The following is a 20,110-nucleotide window of genomic DNA, read 5'->3' as shown; positions in this document are numbered from 1 at the left end:
AAGTAAAATACTTGAGTCAAATATCATTTTCTGTCTTCCAAGCTTGTTTTCAGAACTTATAAAGTGATGTCTGATCTAGTCGGATTCTTTATAGGTGAATTTTCAAAATCGGTTCAGGGAACATAACCCCATCACCGAACCTACGAGCTGCTGTTAAATTTCTGAAAATCTTAGCTGGTCTTTATATCTCGCACTCCAAACAAAAGTTTTTGTCCATTCCAAAACAAGAGAAATCAATCTTCCTATGCCACTAAAATTATAATAGACACAGGCATTATACTGAAGACAACACTAGTTGTTCCTCATAATTAAATCCGAATTTCGCTGCAGGCGATTATGACCCTTTGAACACTTATTCCACCGAAAAAGAACCATTGTCGTAGTGTTGCTTAAACAAAGAGCAAAACTTTAGTACCACAGCAAAATGGTAACGAAACCACAGACAGTTGGTAATATTCTAGACATGCTAATTTCTATCGAAAACTAATGCCTTTAATACGTGACTATGAGCGACCTTCACACGCAAATGGTTAATTTGGAGTTCCGAATGTCGGCTCTTTTTCACAATAAAACAAAACAAATTTAAATTGCATCATTGTCTGGCACACTGAATGATTTTCTTCGATATCTCCTCGGCTTTTAACTTTCAAATATCAACAAAAGACAAAATGATATCTTCGTGTATTTATCGGTTTACAAAATAAGGATGCTCTTAGTTGATATGGGAAAACGAGTGTTAAAAAGTTTGTAATCTGATGGGCGATGAAAATTCCACATAACAAAAGCTTGACACTTATAGAGGAGACAAAAAATATTATTATGTCAGTTCAAATGGCCAACAATATCAATTACTTTGCAAAAGCTTCGATCGACTTGGAAGCTAATATCAAAAGCACCGGAAAGGTGTTTAACTGACGGTTCAGGTTTTTAAATTTACTCATTATGGCTGACGCATTCGATTGTAGGAGTAAGCCTAAAAGGCTTGACACTTACATATGAGCAAAGTATATTATCATGTCAATTGAAAACGGCTAAAACGATAATTGATTTTCTGTGGTTAAAAGCTTCAACCTGACAGCTAACAATGAATTCGTTGTTCCTATTGTGGTTGTTTATACTTATTCAAACAGACGGTTCTCGGAGTAAGACCAGCTCAAGACCACAACTATCATCGTTTCAAGGTATTTATTTGAAGAATTTATCTTTGTGATATTATATCATTTAAAAGTCGCGATTTATTTTTCTACAAAAATTTGAAATAGATAATTTTATATTCCAACTTCGAAAAGTACAATGTTCATAATTATGAAACAATAATATTTTCCTTCTCGTCCAAGTGGGAGGTCGAGATGTTTTAAAATTTGGTTTCTTAATTTCCTACTCACTGGCGAAAAAAAAATAGTATTTTGTTCGAAATTACACGAAATAAAAGAATCCAGCTCTCCCATAGCTAGCTTGCTGGCGAAATAGTCCGCTGAAGGTTCCTGCTGACAATTCGGAGTGTGAATACTTTCCCAAATAAGGGTGTACCCAACGACAAAGTTGAAGTAAAATATCTCAAATATCGTTTTCTGTCCTTATGCTAATTTCTATCGAAACTAATGCCTTTAACAACTGACTCCGAGCGACTTTTACACGCAAATGGGCTTGGTTGATTTGAAGTTCCGAATGTCGGCTCTTTTTCACAATAAAACAAAACAAAATTAAATTGCATTATCGGCTGGTACTGAATGGGCTTGTTCGACATCTCTTCTGTTTTGACCTTTAAATATTAACTTGTTATAAAAAGGGATTGAGATGAACAAACCACAGAAAATCTTTATTTTCGTGTATTATCGATTCACAAAATGGGGGTGCTCTTAATGTGAGAACTCAGCTGTCAACAAACCTGTAATCTGATGGCAAACAAAAATTATTATTATGTCAATTCAAACGGCCAAAAGCACAAATTACTTTCTTTGCCAAAGCTTCAACCTGAAAGCTAATATTAAAGCAGCTGCAAGGTGCTTAATTCGGTTCAGGTTTCATACAGTAGTTATTCTGAGCGACGCGTGCGGTTATCGGATTCAAGACCTGCTTAAAGGGCGATTTAGACGGTACGATTTTCTCTTACGACTGTCGCATGCGATTTCTAGAGCGCGCGCTGCTTGCGTCATGCAAAAATCGTACACAACTCTCGCCACTCAACATTGCCTTTACCTACGATTGTCGTAGGATTTTTAAAATCCTACGACATTTTTCGTGTTGTGTGCGTCTGTCGTAAGGATGTTGTACGTTGATTTACACGACGCGATTCGTGTTGTAGGCATGGCGTAAGCGTGTCGCATGCGACAAATCGTAGGCAAAATCGTACCGTCTAAATCGCCCTTAAGACGCCAAATATTGTCGTTTTAAGGTATTTAAGAATTTATTTTCTACCTGATCTTTTAGGTCTTTTTGGATCTTTGCTTCCTAGTTACTTGCGAAAAAAAGTATTTCATTTGAAATTATACGAAAAACACAAAAACATTCTAGCTCACCCATGGATAACTTTGTGGCTGAAATTATCTTTTATTTGATCTTTTAGGATGTAGAAAATCTCAATTTATTTTAACTAAAAAATTGGTAATATTTTTTTTATTTTTACACCCTAACTTCGGAACAAATTTACATTAATAACATTTTTTTTTTTCGTGTAAGTAGGATGACATCACGTTTTAAAATTTGGTTTCTTTGTTTCCCAGTTACTGGTGAAAAAAAAAGTATTTCATTCGAAATCACACGAAAAAAAAAAAAATAAAATAAAATAAATAAAAAAATGAATAAACGTTCTAGCTCACCCATGGCTAACTTTCTGGCGGTATTGTCCACAGGAAGATTCCTGTTGACTACGTAGGCTAAAATGGAAAGGAAACTGGTTCGGAGTGTGAATGCTTTTGTGGTCTTTGAACATGGGCACCCAACGACAAAGTTGAAGTAAAATACTTCAAATATCGTTTACCTGTCTTTCAAGCCTGTCTTCGGAACTTAATGAAAAATGATATTTCTGCATTCTAACACAGTTTGATCTGTTCAGATTTTTTCAGTGTGGGTGAATTTTCAGTCCGTTTAAAGGGAACATAACCCCATCTCCCGAACCTTCGAGCTGTCGTTGACTTTACGAAAATCCTACCTGGTCTTTATATTTCGCACTCCAAACAACAGTTTTTGTCCCTTCCAAAACAAGAGAAATCAATCTTCCTATGCCACTAAAATTATCATAGACACAGGCATTACACTGAAGACAACATTGGTTGTTCCTCATAATTAAATCCGAATTTCCCTGCAGGCGATTATAAATTTTAGAGAATACTTATTCCACCGAAAACAACCATTGAGTACTGCTAAAACAACGCGCAAAACTTTAGTACCACAGCAAAGTGGTAACAAAACCACAGACAGTAATACTCTAGACATGCTAATTTCTATCGAAAACTAATGCGTTTAATATATGACTACGAGCAACTTTCACACAAAAATGGTTAATTTGGACTTCAGAATGTTTGCTCTTTTTCAATCAGTAAAACAAAACAAATTTATCTTGCATCATTGTCTGGCAAAGAATGTTTTTTTTTTTTCGTTGTCTCTTCGATTATTTAACCTTTAAATACTAACAAGTAATAAAAAGGTTAAAACGAACAAAAGACAGAAAATGATTTATTTCGTTTATTTATCGATTCTCAATATGAGGGTGCTCTTAGTTGATATGTGAGAACTCGGCTGTCAACAAATCTGAATCTGATGGACGGTGAAAATTCCACATATTAAAATCTTGACACTTATAGAGGAGAAACATATTATTATGTCAATCCAAAGGGCCAAAAATAAAAATTACTTTCTTTGTCAAAGCTTGGACTTGAAAGCTAATATCAAAAGCAGCTGCAAGGTGCTTAACTGGCGGTTCAGGTTTTTTACTCATTATGACCGACGTGTGCGATTATCGGAGTAAGATCTGCTCAAGACGCCTGTCATCGTCGTTTTAATGCATTTATTTTAAGAGTTTATCGTTCTTCTGATTTTTTATGATGTAGAATGTCGCCATTTATTTTTTCATAAAAAATTCGTAATAGATTAAGATTTACATCTTAACTTAAGAACAAAGTTTATACAGTGCAGGAATAATATTTTGTTTCTCGCCCAAGTGTAATGTTATGATGTTTCAAAATTTGGTTTCTTTGTTTCCCAGTTACTGGCAAAGAAAAATAGTATTTTTTCGAAGATACGCAAAATAGAAAAGAATTTTAGCTTACTCATGGCTAACTTGCTGGTGGTGTTGTCCACGGGAAGATTCCTGCTGACTACGTACATGAAGGTTAAAATCAAAAAGAAAGTTCGTAGTGTGAATGCTTTCCCAAACTGGTCGTAGAAAAAGGGCATCTCACGACAAAGTTGAAGTAAAAATATAACTTCAAATATCGTTTTCTGTCTTTCTAACTTGTCTTCAGTTTAATAAGTGATATTTGTGTATCCGTATACAGCTTGATCTGTTCGGATTTTTTCAGTGTAGGTGAATTTTCAATCCTTTTAGGGAATATAACCCAATCCCCCGAACCTACGAGCTGCTGTTGAATTTCTGAAAATCCTCCCTGGTCTTTATGGCTTCGTACTCCAAACAACAGTTTTTTGTCCATTCCAAAACAAGAGAAATCAATCTTCCTATGCCACTAAAATTATAGTAGACACAGGCATTATGCTCAATGAAGACAACACCGAATTTCCCTGAGGCGATTATAACCCTTCGAACACTTTTTCCACCGAAAAGAACCATTGGGTGCTGCTAAGACAACGAGCAAAATTTTTAGTACCACAGCTAAATGGTAACAAAACCACAGACAGTAATACTCTAGACATGCTAATTTCTATCGAAAACTAATGCCTTTAATATATGACTACGAGCAACTTTTACACGAAAATGGTTAATTTGGATTTCAGAATGTTTGCTCTTTTTCAATCAGTAAAACAAAACAAATTTATATTGCATCATTGTCTGGCAAACAATGATTTTTTCAATATCTCCTCGATTAATTAACCTTTAAATACTAACTAGTAATAAACGGGTTAAAACGAACAAAAGACAGAAAATGTTTATTTTCGTTTGATTTATCGATTCACAATATAAGGGTGCTCTTGGCTAGTTGGTATGTAAGAACTCAGCTGTCATTAACTTTGAAATCTGATGGACAGTGAAAATTCCACATATTGAAAGCTTGATACTTATAGAGGAGAAAAACAATATGTCAATTCAAATGGCCAAAAATAAAAATTACTTTTTTTGTCAAAGCTTCGACTTGAAAGCTAATATCAAAAGCAGCTGCAAGGTGCTTAACTGACGGTTCAGGGTTTTTTACTCATTATGACCGACGTGTGCGATTATCGGAGTAAGATCTGCTCAAGACGCCTATTATCGTCGTTTTAAGGTAGTTATTTGAAGAACTTATCGTTCTCCTGATCTTTTATGATGTAGAAAGTCGCCATTTATTTTTCCACAAAAATTCGTAATAGATAAAGTTTTACATCTTAACTTAAGAACAAAGTTTATATAGTGCAGGAAAAATATTTTGTTTCTCACCCAAGTGCGATGTCATGATGTTTTAAAATTTGGTTTCTTCGTTCCCCAGTTACTGGAAAAAGAAAATAGTATTTTATTCGAAGTTAAACGAAATCGAAAAGAATTTTAGCTCAGTCGTGGCTAACTTGCTGGCGGTGTTGTCCACGGGAAGATTCTTGCTGACTACGTATACGCAGGTTAAAATCGAACGGAAAGTGGTTCGTAATGTCCAAACTGGTCCAAGAACAAGGGCATTAAGTAAAATACTTCAAATATCATATTCTGTCCTTCCAGCTTGTTTACAGAACTTATAAAGAGATATTTACGCATGCTAACACAGTTTGATTTATTCGGATTTTTTTGTATGTGAACTTTCAATCCTGGTTTGGGGAATCTGGTTCGGAGTGTGAATGCTTTCCCAAATTGGTCCTAGCTGGAAAAAGGGTACTCAACGACAAAGTTGTAGTAAAATACTTCAAATATCGTTTTCTCTCTGCCAAGCTTGTTTTTAGAACTTATAATGTGATATTTGTGTTATTTTCGGATTTTTTTGTAGGTGAATTTTCAATCCGTTTCGGGAACATAACCCCATCCCCCGCACAAGCTGCTGTTAACTTTGTGAAAATCCTAATAGGTCTTTACATTTCGTACCCCAAACAACATTTTTAGTCCCTTCCAAAAAAAGAGAATTTATCTTGCCATGTCACAAAAATTGTAGTAGACGTTATACTTAAGACAACACTAGTTGTTCTTCATAATCAAATGTGAATAGGTGATTATGACCTTTTTAACAGTTATTCTACCGAAAAGAACCATTGAGGTCTGCTAAAACAAAGAGCATAACTTTTAGTGCCATAGTGAAATGGTAACGAACCATAAACAATTACTCCAGACATGCTAATTTCTATCGAATGCTAATGCCTTTAAAATAATTGACTACGAAGATCTTTTGCACGCAAATGGTTAATTTGGAGTTCTGAATGTGGGTACTTTTTCACAATGTAGCGAAACAAATTTAAATTGCAATTATTGGTTTGTACTGAATGATTTTCTTCCATATCTCGGTTTTTGACCTTCAAATGTTTACTACTAATAAAAAAGGTTAAGATGGATAAAAGACAGAAAATCATGAGTTATTTTCTTGTATTTATCGATTCACAAATGAGGGTGTTGATGTGTCACAACTCACCTGTCAACAACTCTGTAACCTAATGGGTGGCGAAAGTTTCACATATTAAAAGCTTGGCACTTTTTAAGAAGCAAAAAAATATTATTATGTCTATTCAAATGGCCAAAGGCATTAATTACTTTCTCTCTATGCCAAATCTTCAACCTGAAAGCTCATGTTTAAAGCAGGCGCAAGGTGCTTTAAAACTGTTATTGCTTATGCTCGCTCATTGATACCGACTATTACCGCGGTAAGAACTTCTCAAGACGCCATCAATCGTCGTTTAAAGGTATTCATTCATTTATTCTTCTTCCTGAGCTTTTATGATGTAAAAAGTTGGGAGTTTTTTTTCCACAAAAATTGATACACAGTTTTACATCCTAACTAGTTCAAACAAAGTTCATATGCAACAATAATATTTTCTTTCTCGTCCAAGTGCGCTATATCATGATGTTTAAAAATTTGGTCTCTCTGTGTACCAGTTACTTGCAAAGAAAAAAAGTATTTTATTCGAAACTACACGAAATAAAAAAATTCTGGCTGTCTCATGGCTGGCTTGCTAGCAGTATTCTCCGCGGGAAGGTTCCCACTGACTACGTAGGTAAAAATGGAAAGGAAACCAACGAGCAAAGACTGCCCGAAAAGGCCTAACTCGAATCATGGGTCCAACAATATGTTCGAAGATTTCAGTTGTTATTTCTTAGTTCAATTTAGTCGCCAATGCGTCTTTATGCCGATTAACCTTTTGTAGGTAGAAAAGCGTTTATTGACAAATGATGACTTGGCCAGTATTTGAGTCCAAAATTAATTCAAACACCGGGCCTTGCAATAAGTGTCTTTAAGCTCACTTATTTGCTTCGGTTCAAACAGTTTTGACCTGCCTCCTGCAGTTTCGCCGTCAAAACTGAAATTGAAATCATCAAAATTACCACAAATGCCTCGTGAAAACGTGTCCTCAGGATATTAGGGAAATGGTAGCGGAGATTAAAACAGCAGCCATTCGATGGAAAGTATACATGAATCAATATTACGAATATGCCAGAACGTTCCCCGTACTGAAAATGGGACGAAAATGGAAAAAAAATACAGTCAGATAAGATGTTCAATATTTTTTATATTGTTAGTAATGTGAAAAAAAATGTAAACTTAAGATTATAGGTACGAGCTTTTTCTTTTCAGATTTGGGGGATTTAGCTGGTATAGAAACCCTACAAGTGTTGCATTTCAATTTCCCAAACATTTGTCTAGCGAAAAATTGAAAAAGAAATGTGTGGGAACTATTTCATGCTTTCTATCAGAGCTACATTCTTCATAATTCCCTAGTTGTTAGGTGTCATTGGGCTACATAGAAATGAAGCATTGTTGTTATTATTATTTGTTGTATGAGTGGTCGGCAGCATAACACTAACTTACTTCAGAATCTATGATACCAGAAGTCATTACAGAAAATAAAAGGATTCGAGAGGTCATATGTTGTTACGTGACCTTTCAGGCTTTTTTTTAAGCTGAAACTATTTAAAGCACAATGGGAATACTTTTTTCTTACTTCCTGGAGTCTACGGAGTCTGGAGTCTGTTAAAGTATTGTGTACATCACTTACACTCTTAGAACTTTGAGCTAATTTAAATTAAAGCTATCAAACGTCAAATATTTTAATGGGGGAGGGGGGACTGGGTACTTGTACAAAACATTGTTTACTTTCACAACTAACGAAAAGTTCAATAATTTTCAATGGTACCTGTCCGGTACCATTGAAGTTAAATTACCATTCGTTTAAACTGTTCCCATTTTGGTGACGTGACCTAAGTTGCATACGTCACACATATTCAAATGATAAGACTGATTTGCAAACCTTGGTCCGCCGATATCACCATCTGACTTTTTGGGAAAAATAACTGCCTGAGCCGTGCCTTAATTAATATACTTCAGTTGATCTAGCGATTTCACGGATAATATGTCCAGCAAATGACCACACTATTCCTGATTTCCAAAATGGCTGATCAGATTTTACCAGGAATAGCTGCCTCAACTTGTTTATCTAGTGAGCTAATAGCCTTATGTCGGAGGCTTGGTGACGATGAGTCGGTCCTGATCATCTCAACGACTGAGCGTCAAAAGAGACTGGGGCTGAAGGTCATTAGAAGGTGCAATCTGTTTAACGAATTCAAGTGCACCGTTTCCCGTATGTGATCATGAATCATTTAGATTGTAGTCTAAACTTGGTGTGTTGCTTAATGTAACATAAAGTCGAAATTATACGGACTGCAAAAGAGAACTCCTTGAAGACTGCAACGATTGAATAATGATATCATAATGCTAAGGGATTGATAGGCATCAAATCAACTTATTATTGTAATATATGGATATCTTTTTCAAAGCCCGCAAGATGAAACTAAAAGATAGACTGTGCTTCTTCCAAAGATGTAGCGATAGCTTCTAAATTGAGAAGTTCCCGTCTGCATTTACAAGTAATCTGATCGATCTTTCATTTAATGGAAGTGCTTTTTGTTTAATTATTCATAAATCGCAGGTGCTTAACGAAGTAGACACCGAAACACAGTGCTGCTCATTACGCATGATCACTTTCATCAGCATGACACCTCCCGCTAGTAGCTGGTGTATTAAACACCACAGTTCATTAGTCAAAATCTGTTAAATTTCCATTCGCCGCAAAGGGGCTTGATCTCATTTATATTCACGACAGCAAGGGAAAAAAGGTTAGTGTAGCTAGTGTTTGGTACAAGCCTATTTACGTTTTTATGTTTGTTTGGCGTAATTTTAAACTATATACTATGCAAATCCACAATTTTGTGTTTACAAAACACGATACAAACTGTCGCAAATCCGGTTGTCGATATGATGTTAAAGCTTTTGTGCACTTGAGAAAAAGGAATTTGAAATGGAAAAATTGCATCAGCAAGCGCTGTACAGACAGTGTTTTACTGAAGTCATATTTTCCATTGTCAGCCGGTATTTTATCCACTGCTTATCGAAATCTAGCGTTCGCTCAATGGGCGAACGTAATTTTGCTACTTTTTACATGTTCCACATTTATTCATTACACTGTTTTTGACGCTGAAAACCAAAAAATGCAAATAAAATTATCGATCGTTCCCAAGACAGGACAACACGAAATGAACGGCTTAGCTTGAAACAGGGTAAACCAAAATTGTGAAAAATACATACAAGTTATATCGAGCAGTAATAGATAGCAAATGCGGTTATTATTTCATAACAACGCCTTCAATCAGCGACACAAAAACTAAACAGAGCTGTGTCAGTTTGTGATGTGGATGCAAATAATTTGTCTATTTAATAACTATTTCTTTAGTGGAAGGATAGTAAAAAATATGAGGGCCACAGGATAAGAAAACATGAAAAGTCTTTTCTGCTGATTAACTCCTCAGTTTTTTGTTTTGCCTTTTTTTAATCATTAGTGTATGTTATATAGGTTCCCCTTGAGATTTCATTAGAACGGGTTGGTGATCGCCACTGATGTCCAAGCCTGTCTGTGAACGAAGCTTCGAAAATCTGAATTGTGTAAATAAAGGAAACGTTTTTGTGTTTCAAAATTGACAGCCATAAACTTTGGTTGACAATATTCTATGGTCGCGAGTAGGATAATACTTTTTTATGTTCAAATAAAGTAAAAATAGAAACACGGCATTTGAGAAAGAATGTTTTTTTAGTTTGGAGACATATTTATCCGTGTTTCTGCCAGTTTTCTAGAAACGACTGAGAAGTATAAACGGTATATAATTTTTTTTCGCTCCTAGAAATTCATCCTTTTTATTGCTTTGGCGGACGTGACTTTCCAGCTATTAACGTCCTATAGTTTTCATTGACATTCATGTTGGCGACAATGAACTATAAAATGTATGACTTAACGTGTGCATGTTTACTGCTTTTGATTTTACCATTATATTAATGTAAGCTTTTGATGATACGGTTCCAATTTTACTTGAAAATTGCGATATCAGATAAAGGTCATCTCCGTTTTCGGATATGATATTGGTTTTTTGGTGCAGACCGAAAAGATATTTTACTCGAGAAAGGTTGTTTTTTAGTTGGCAAGCACGTACGCCCGATCGATCGTGTGTATGAAAGGTTTGTGGAAACAGTACAATAAGCATAACAGTTTATTTATTTTTTATCTTAAAGAACAGCATATTTTGCTTCGATAGCATAAGGTAGCATGCTTCCTCTAAAGTTTATTTCCTGGTGATCTTGAAAATTAGAAACGCATAACAAACATTTTCAAACCCCAAATGCCTGTTTTGAAATTATATTATAATTCTAGTATAAAAGCTATCCTTTCCATTCCAAAGAAAAACCGAACACTCCATTTAAAAAAACCAATAGAATGGAAATGTTGCTGGAAAAGCGTTCTCGAAAATCTCGAAAACAATTGCTTTAAAGAACTGAGAACGATTCGACTACAAAACCCGAAATTTCGAAGCAAATGGAACTAAAAACAAAAATGTTTTTTCAAAAATTTGGATGGAAGCCATTACGTTTGGGTCCGTGTTAAAGTTTTGCGTTTCAATATCTGTTGTTTTGGTCGAATATAGAGTTTTATGTAATTGTATATCGGCTTCAGGGAAGAAAAATGCGTCTTAGTTTTCATTGTATATTTAATTTTTTGAAAAGCAGGTTTTTATTCCATTATTGAGAAATATAAAGAAATCGAAAACAATTCAACTCACAGTCAATTCTGGAAAGCACATTGAAAACATTATAAAATTAAAAATATTTGAAAAGATAATTTTCATTGTTTTTTCTTCACAGCTGCTTCGCAATTAACATGCTCCGTGCAATTCATTAACGCTTTTTGTAATATTGACATTGAACTACAAATCAGATGGCAAATTTAAAAACTTTATTTTAAAAGGCAGGCCCCACTCTAACCTGTTTGCATTTAAAGAACGTGGATGTTGACACCTTGAAGTGGGACAACGAAAAAATAACTCAACATCAAGTTAATTCATCTGTTATTAGAACTGAGGTGAGTAACACAATTTTTCTGCTTCTGACAATGTTTGACGACTATAGATTTTCAAATAGGTTTGTATATTTTATGCCTAGAATTAACACACGGTCAATTGGAATTGCTTGTATTCTTTATTGAACAACGACGGGACTCGGTAAATAACGATTCAAGACTTCCTATCTTCGTTTTTCTTTTCATCGTACACAAATTATATAACAACTAAATAACAGTTTTATTATAACTTATAGTCTTCCTTTTCCCAAAAAAGTTCAGCATCATAATTTGAAGAAGTTGAATATAAAAATCCTTTTCACCTTTGTACATTTTGTTACTATTAATTTTTACATTTTCTTATCTTACGAAAGCTAAATACTTTTCTCGATGTTTAAATGTGACATACGGTTTTCCATTTTATAATCCTGTCTTTTAGCCATGGATAGTCAAAGTTACAAAATTTGAGGTTTATTTATCCGTTTCGCTAGCTACTGCGAAAGTTTGACAAACGCGCTTTAGTTTGCTGTAGAAAATACCGTATGAAGTGGACAGTTTCCTTTTGATAATACTCGTGAATAAATTCTAGCCATCCACAACTTTTGCTAAAATTGTTACCGACTGGAGAATAAAGTGAAGATGAGAAAAGTGCTTGCCAATTTCCTTTTCAAGAAACGCGACCATAAACTAATTTAATTGTGCATATTTACCGGCCTCTGACTCTATTTTTATTTGTAGGCTGTTTTGATGGAACGTACATATGATCATATTCCACTGGAATTGCGCGATACAAGCAATAAATATGATTTTATTATTGTTATCGTAATTCAAGATGCTTACAACAAATGATGTTAATGGTTTTTATAATGTGTTATCATTGTGACATCTTCTCGCCGTCTGATGGTTGGTTGGTGCCTGTATTTTGGCATAAATAGTATAAATATAATCAAATAGAAGCAAGATCCTCGCAGTTACCACGCAGCTTAAGCAGTTGCGAAAAGAAGGCCTGAAAAAAATTCAGGCTTGAACGGGATTCGAACTCATGACCTCTGCGATGCCGGGGCAGTGCTCTACCACTGCTGAGCTTTCAAGGCAACTTGGAGCTGGTCATATTGTGAGTTCTCACCAGATCCCAGTTGGCTTGAAAGCTCAATTGTTAGAGCATCGCAGAGGTCATGGGTTCGAATCGCGGTAAAGCCTGATTTTTTTTCAGGCTTTTTCTTCGCAACTGCTTACGTTACGTAGTAACTGCGAGTATCTTTCTTCTATTTGATCTTTCATCCGCAGTTCAAATATATGTTTCATATATTTACATTTAAGTATAAATATAAGTTGTTTTTCACTGAATAAATATTCAGTGAAATAGACGTTGCATTTTTTTTTTCGTAGCTTCTCGTCTTTCTTCAGTACACGGAATTAGCCAACTCTAATGCCTAGGGTTGCGAACTTACACAAAATGCTACAATGCGTAGCAAATGCTTTTGTTGATGCTCACTTGGGTGAACTTGACTCAGATAATAAATCTCTGTAGTTAAATATCCAAAGCAAAAATTGATTGAACACGGCAATGGACGTCAGTAGTGAAGGAGCAAAAATGCTTCTTTCAATTCAGTTCTGCAACTAAAAATTCAAATCTTCTATTATTTCAGGCTGTGTGCCGATTTTTTTGTAAAATTGGACGCCGTATACTTTAATTTAGACTTTCTAAAAATCAATCACCTTTCTGTTGCACTCTAGAAGGTCCCCAATGGCCCTCGATTTTGATTTTCTATCTGCATAGCACAGCGCGATTGGTTTTGTTTCTATTTAATTGTATTTTTTGTCAACGCAATAGTTCCTGGGCTCGACGTGTGCTAAAGCTACCTTTAATTTAAATGCTATCTAACTTTTATTTCAGCTTAACATGTTTTGAATTCTTTAGTTAAGGCGATCACCTAAGCAGGGTCGATGAGGCCACCCAATATATACGTCGCCTAACAGAAACTGAAGACTGTATTGTAATAATTACTCGCGCAATTGGTTTGTTATGCGTCGCACGTTTCGCTTCATTTTTGGTCTAATGATCATATGTCATTTCACACAGAATATGTCGGCAAAAAAAAAAAAAGATGATGACTTTTCAATTTGCACTATGTCAAGCTCATTCTGATTGGCTCTTAATTTATAAAAATAAACCGTATCATTAAATCTCCAAAATGTTAAAAACTAAATGTAAATACTTAGATTCTGTAACAAAAATTAAAATTTCCCTTGAGATGTCGTTTCGCACATAAGTAGGATCACCTTGCGCTCAATATCAAGATTATTTCAGGACTCAAAAATTGTAAGTAGCAGCTATTTCGAACGAAAAAGATAAAAAAACTAGGGTCTTAATACTGTCGAATATTTTAATCTAACAAACGCCACAATATTTCAAATGGAAACTGTGTACACAAATGGAAACAGGTGAAGGCGACTCTATAGCATAAAATGATAGTTTTGGAGGACAGTCAAATATCAAAAGTTTGCAGCTGAATGACAAAGCATATTTTTAATAAACAAAATTGGAATATTAATATTATTAATGATTTGAGCTTTCTATGCCAAACTTTTATATGCTAAACCTTCGAATGCACTTAAAAGCAGCAAGGATTAAGTGTTAAGGTAATGTTCTTATTGAGATTAGTGAAAATCAACATTATTTGAATAAGTGGAGGAGTTGCTTTTCGTTTCTTTCCTTGATTACGTATTTGAAATCATACACTATTAATTTTGTCAGAGATTAAATACAATGTCGCCATGAAATTTTGCAAGAGAGCTGAGAATGAAACAGAAATATTATTTTACTAGTGAAAGGGAACACAATCTATTTTTTTACGCTCTAGATTTACATCAACATGCTCAGGAAGAAGGAAAATTGTGCTTTTATTTACTATAACTGTCGGCATACGTATTTATTATAAATACCACTTCGATCGCGAGTTCATCAACAGTAATCCATCTCAAAATGGTAATACGATGTGTGACCTGCATTGTGACTTATCTACTATGTCATTTGTTGTTATTAAGGGTATAAGTTGGCTATATACTGCTTTTATTTATAACAGTTTTGAATGACACCTCCCACTGTTCGGCGGTGTATCTACTGTTACGAATGCTTGTCCAGTCTGATACTGTTTTGTCCTGTTTTATTATGAAAGGATCGTTGGAAAATGAAAAAAAAAGTCAAATGCTATAATGGAATAAGGTTAAGCCGGGTATCCTGCAGTTAATGCAGATATATCAGCGGTAGAGAAATTACTTTCATTTCCGCCGTTGTTTCCTGCTAGTAGCTTAGTGTATAGTCGTTCATTGAGAATGTTATTGACAGTGTTATACAGTGAATGACACAGGCATACTCAGTGAAAGTAAATCCGAGTGCTCATATCAGGAGTCGAACCCAAGACATGATTGCCTCTCACTGAATAACACACTTAATTTATTGCCATTTATTTACCACGCTTAAAATATACCATCGCAATTAGTCGCTCCTTATTTTTTCAAACAATCCTTCTTTGAAAAGGCAGTTTGAACGTTTCTGGCTACTTTACCGAAAAGCTACGCTACATTTAATGTCCGATTAGGTTCTAAGATCTGAGTACAAATAAACGACAGAAAAAATGCTGTATGAAATTACATATTTTAATGAAAAATGTCACCGAATAACAAATAACTGGTTGGTTTTTCAGGCAGTAGCTCTTTAGAGATGTTGGCAACGTGTTCTAAAAAAAGCGCAAATTGTTAGAATGTTAACATAATTTTCCACCATGTGAATTTACTGGACTTCATTGCCAAAAACTTTTACGGCCTTGCGTGACTAAAAACCGAATTTCTAAAAAACGCAAGGTACAAGGTAATAATAACCTCTTTTTGTTTCTGTTTACTAGTCGTAGTATGGTAAAAAGTCTTATAAATTCAAATGCTTAAGAATTGATTGTTTTCTTTCTTTTTTTCTTTTTTTTTTTTCTCTTTCTCTACGGCGTTTTGTTTAACCGCCAGTTGTGGATACAAAGTACCTGGCAAGACCCACACTTGACGTTGAGGATCTACTCCATAGGGTGTGATTATATTTATATCAAAACATGATTAATAGTTACAGCTTAAGATTTTGGATGAGAAATTGACTTTTCGTGAATTTATTATTCGAATTCAAAAACCATGTTGAGCTGTACGTAAATTCACAAAGAGAATATACCGAATAAGAATTAGAATTTTTGTGCTAGTAAAGCCAAGTGCCTCCGGGCGTCAACGACCTCTCATTGGATGTTTAGCTACGAAAAAAAAAAAAAAAAAACAATAATGCTAAATGGCTCCGGGCGTCGCGGCGAGTTTTCATTTGATGGTTAGCTACGAAAAAAAAGGCATAAAAGTTAAACCTAAAGTGCTCATGGTTACGCTAACTTTAAGCAAATAATAAATTTTTGAAATCATCTGAAGAATTTCACAATTGTTCGTTTGGCGAACGGTTTTTGTTAGGTATCTTTCAGATCGGACTAGCCCTTCGAGCACTCGCCCCTCGCACCGACGAAGGGATATCGATAGGAACGTCAGCTTTCTAATCACTTCACGGTGACTAAATTACCTTATGGAATCAGTTACTAAAAACGAATACTCCGCTACCGACGCAACACCACAGCTTCTTTAAAAACTAACCCCCTTGTACCATATACTCGAGTGAGTATATCACGTTGGGGGAAATATATGTTACGGACTGCGACTTTTATTTTTAAAATATTGACAATTGGGGTTGTTTAATTCTATACCATTCTAGGTGCAGATATGCATAAACAGGCATTGTTTGTCTCGTCTCTGTAAAATAATTTGAATATTACGGCGCCTTGTATTTACGGAAGCACAGCGGGAAACAGTATTTGAAATATACACCAAATTTCACCCTCAAAGGCGGCACTAATAATAGAGAGCGAGATAGTACTTTTTGGGCTTAAGTATTAATCGAACAAGTTGTCTTCAGTTACTCAGAACAGGAGTTCCCAGAGGAAAGTGTCTGTTGCTTGGCAAATGGTGATAGTCGGGTACGTCACTTTTGTCGTAGCTCAGTGGTCGGTGCGACCGTGCAGACGGAGTTCTCCTGAACGTACGGCTTTGACTCCAGTAGGGGACTAAAACTTTATGTCTGTTCTTAGAATCCTATTTTAATGAAACACAGTTTTCTAATATCAAGTTAACAGTTTAAGAATTATAAATAATTAGTTAGAAAGGACTACAGTTTTAATACATCCACTTATCTGCTATCATCACTGAGGGGATCCCGTCAAACTGTACCGTAAAAATATCATTAATATTATCTTTTTAATTTCTGTTTTATCTTTAATATTTGGAAATGTCCCTTAAGACTGAGCGTTATTTTGACGTGAATTTGCCTTGCCAACAATAAATTTGTTTGGAAATTTCTAGATCTTTGAGATCTTTATCAGGTCATGACTTCCTTCAGGTTTTAAAACGTAATTTAAATTCAAATTACATCCTAAAACAGTTTAGTATTTAACCAGCTGAATGTCAAGGTAATGGACAAGAATTTTCCGTTTAACATTTAACACGCGCGAAATATTTTTATTTTCTCATTTTCTACAGAACATTTCATGATGAACAACAGCTCTGCACACAGCACACTGCATCTTGAGAACTTAGGAGAAGATGCCTTCCCACTAACACCGGTGGTAATAATCCTCTCGTTTCTGTCTTTCGGTACGATACTTGGCAACAGTCTTGTCGTCACTGCTATCATCATTCATCCAGCTCTCCATAGCGCCACGTATTTATCAGTGTTCAGCCTGGCGATCGCAGATCTCTTCGCTGGAGTGGTTGCAATCCCGAGCTACATCTTAAAAAAGTTCTCTCTTGGGGATTCAGTCGATATCATCGTCTGCGATGTTTTCCGTTTTTCATATTTTCTCACAGGCTACGCCTCCATTCTGAGCTTATCCGTTATCAGCGTAGAGCGCCTGCTCGCGGTGAAATCTCCGCTGACATACACGACAACCGTAACACATCGTAGAGTGATACTAGGATTGCTATTTGCGTGGTTTGATGCATTGGTCATATCTTCTCTTCCATTTGTCCCATGGGATCCAAACGATCCTTATAAGGAATGCCACTACAATCCCACACGGTGGTGGAGCATCATGGTTATCATATGCAACGTCATCGTTCCATTTATGGTCATCGTTACGTGCTACACGTACCTTTACCTCACGGCAAGGATCCATATAAGGAAAATACTGAGTGACAGAAATAGCTTAGGAAAAGGTACGTTAAACCGGGCTAGGCCAACCAATGAGCGTCGAGCGAGCATGACTATATTGATTGTGATTGGAGTATTCGTGGCATCCTGGTTTCCTTCCTGCTTCTATTACTTTCTGCAGAAAACTTGTCCACAGTGTTTCTCGGAGACCTTCCAATCGAAGCGGAGCATTTTCAATGCCTTTGTAAAGATTCTGACTTTTACATCATCGTTTGCTAATCCCATGATCTACTGCTGGAGAAGCAAGCACTTCAGAAACGCTTTTCTCAAGATTTTGAGGAAGATTTCTTGGCGATTCTCCCAAACGCAGAAAAACGATCCAACTATTGAATTAACTATGCGTTTTAGAGGTAGCACAATCAGTGAAGGCGCACATGATTTTAAATCGACAATGGACGAAGGAAGATATGTGCGTACATTAGAAACGCAGTAAAAATTTTGATTAAAGACTGGTTCAGAGGACAATCAGCTGTAAACTATCACAAACAGAAAAATGAATGAAATATAACTGAGACCAAGGCTCATTTTCGCCCAAAGGACGGAAAGGAAGCATAGCATTCAGAACTGTTTTTCATTGTTATTACAGACTATATAACTTAAAACCTTTAGCAAGCAGACTGAGCTGCAAGGTGCGTGTACAAAAATACAACTAAACCAGTAACTGCAAAATTTTAAAAGCCATTAGTTTAAGTGGCTCATAACCGTTTCCAGCACTTAATAAAAGCTATTCCTTTAAGGTAGCTCACAACAGTTCACATGCCAGTGAATTGACTAATTAAATTAAACGCTTTTTAGCACTGACCAATTTATTGCCATATGTACAATTTAAATGAGGATTTCAAAGGTGAGAAGAGCTCTTGTTATCCACTTTTGGCTCAAAATTAATAGTCATGGACTGCAATCATATGCACACAAGCAACCGCCTGCCTGAGTTTATTTGCCTGTGTACACTGTTGTATTTTAAGTTTCAATTTAAATAATTCTTTTGGTCCGACAAGTTAGCCATAAAATAAACAAATTGTCAGCATTAGCAGAAATGATGAAATGACAGGATGTCATCGAAACGTCGAAATCTCTTTGCGTTAGTTTTTCTGATTAATGACAAAATAGTTGTTTTGGAAAAGAAGTTCATATTCAAAGCGTTTAAACGAAGCAAAGGCAGGATCATTTCCTTGATATACAAGACTTTGGCAACCTGTCGCACAAAAAGGTTGATACTTACGAACTTGCAATAAAACGACTACAAAGCCGTAAATACATTTATTTATGACAATTTATCTTTAATTTCGAAAACATGAATACTAGTTACAAGCCTTTATATTACCGCACTCGACTTTTGTAGGTTGTACATATCATCGAGTCGTAACCAGTTATAATCAGCCATTTGCTTTTTCGTAAGATTGAAGTAAACAGACCAAGTATGTTCCTCGTGGAAGGTTTTTAAGCTGTGTACCTTTGCAATTACCCGGAAAAGAATAAAGGAATTAATGTAATTAAGAAGAGACGTTTAATTGTTATATTTTAAAATTTCGAATTAAATCCAATCAAACATAAGCCCATCCCCACCCTACCCCCTACAAATGAAAGCCCCTAATTCCTATGCGCTAAAATACTTCCCAAAAGAAAGCCCCCAATTTATATTCCCTTACGCTTAAAGCCTTCAAGTAGTAAGCCTCCCAATTCCCATGCGCTAAAATCCTTCCCATAGTTTGCCCCCAATTCGTATTTCCATACGTAGAAACCTTTCCACAGTAAGCTCCCCAATTAGTAAGCCCTCAAATTCTAATACGGGGATAATAAGCTCTCCGATCCGGAATATAAGTCGGGGTATAAATTTACCGCCTCCGGTTACCTTTCTTTTTTTTCGTCAGTCCCTGCAATCAGTTTGGTTTCTTTAATGCTACCCTCCCCTCTTTTTTTTGGGCTTTGTCTTTTACGAACTTTGGGACTGCAAAACATCGAAAGAATGATTTGTTTAGATTTGTTTATCGTGGGAAAGTTCCTTTAATGCATATTGTTCACTCAATTATTCTTTATCTGAACATTTTTTGCTAAGCATTTCCCTTTCATTCTATTTGTTTTTTTTCTTGAAAAGTGGTGGGTGGGTGGGGAGGG

At 35.6% G+C, this 20,110-nt stretch overlaps 1 protein-coding gene across 6 annotated transcripts; it reads left to right on the top strand.

Annotated features, from left to right (window-relative positions):
• Positions 1-937: 937 nt before the first annotated feature.
• LOC146477943 (adenosine receptor A1-like) lies at positions 938-19,489 on the top strand. 6 transcript variants are annotated; one of them, XM_085112659.1, is made up of 3 exons: positions 1,089-1,181; positions 11,523-11,739; positions 17,326-19,489. In XM_085112659.1, exon 3 carries the CDS (start codon positions 17,334-17,336, stop codon positions 18,426-18,428), a length of 1,095 nt encoding a protein of 364 aa, XP_084968785.1. In that variant the 5' UTR covers positions 1,089-1,181; positions 11,523-11,739; positions 17,326-17,333; the 3' UTR covers positions 18,429-19,489. The 6 variants fall into 6 exon arrangements, with proteins under 6 accessions (XP_084968783.1, XP_084968785.1, XP_084968786.1 ...); XM_085112658.1 differs by lacking the exon at positions 1,089-1,181 and adding an exon at positions 9,299-9,451; XM_085112657.1 differs by lacking the exon at positions 11,523-11,739 and having other exon boundaries at positions 938-1,181.
• The last annotated feature ends 621 nt before the right edge of the window (positions 19,490-20,110 follow it).

The sequence above is a fragment of the Pavona decussata genome, unplaced genomic scaffold, assembly GCF_977016875.1.
Source record: "Pavona decussata unplaced genomic scaffold, jaPavDecu1.1 SCAFFOLD_67, whole genome shotgun sequence".
Lineage (NCBI taxonomy): Eukaryota > Metazoa > Cnidaria > Anthozoa > Scleractinia > Agariciidae > Pavona > Pavona decussata.
This window is presented reverse-complemented; position numbering and strand designations above follow the sequence as displayed.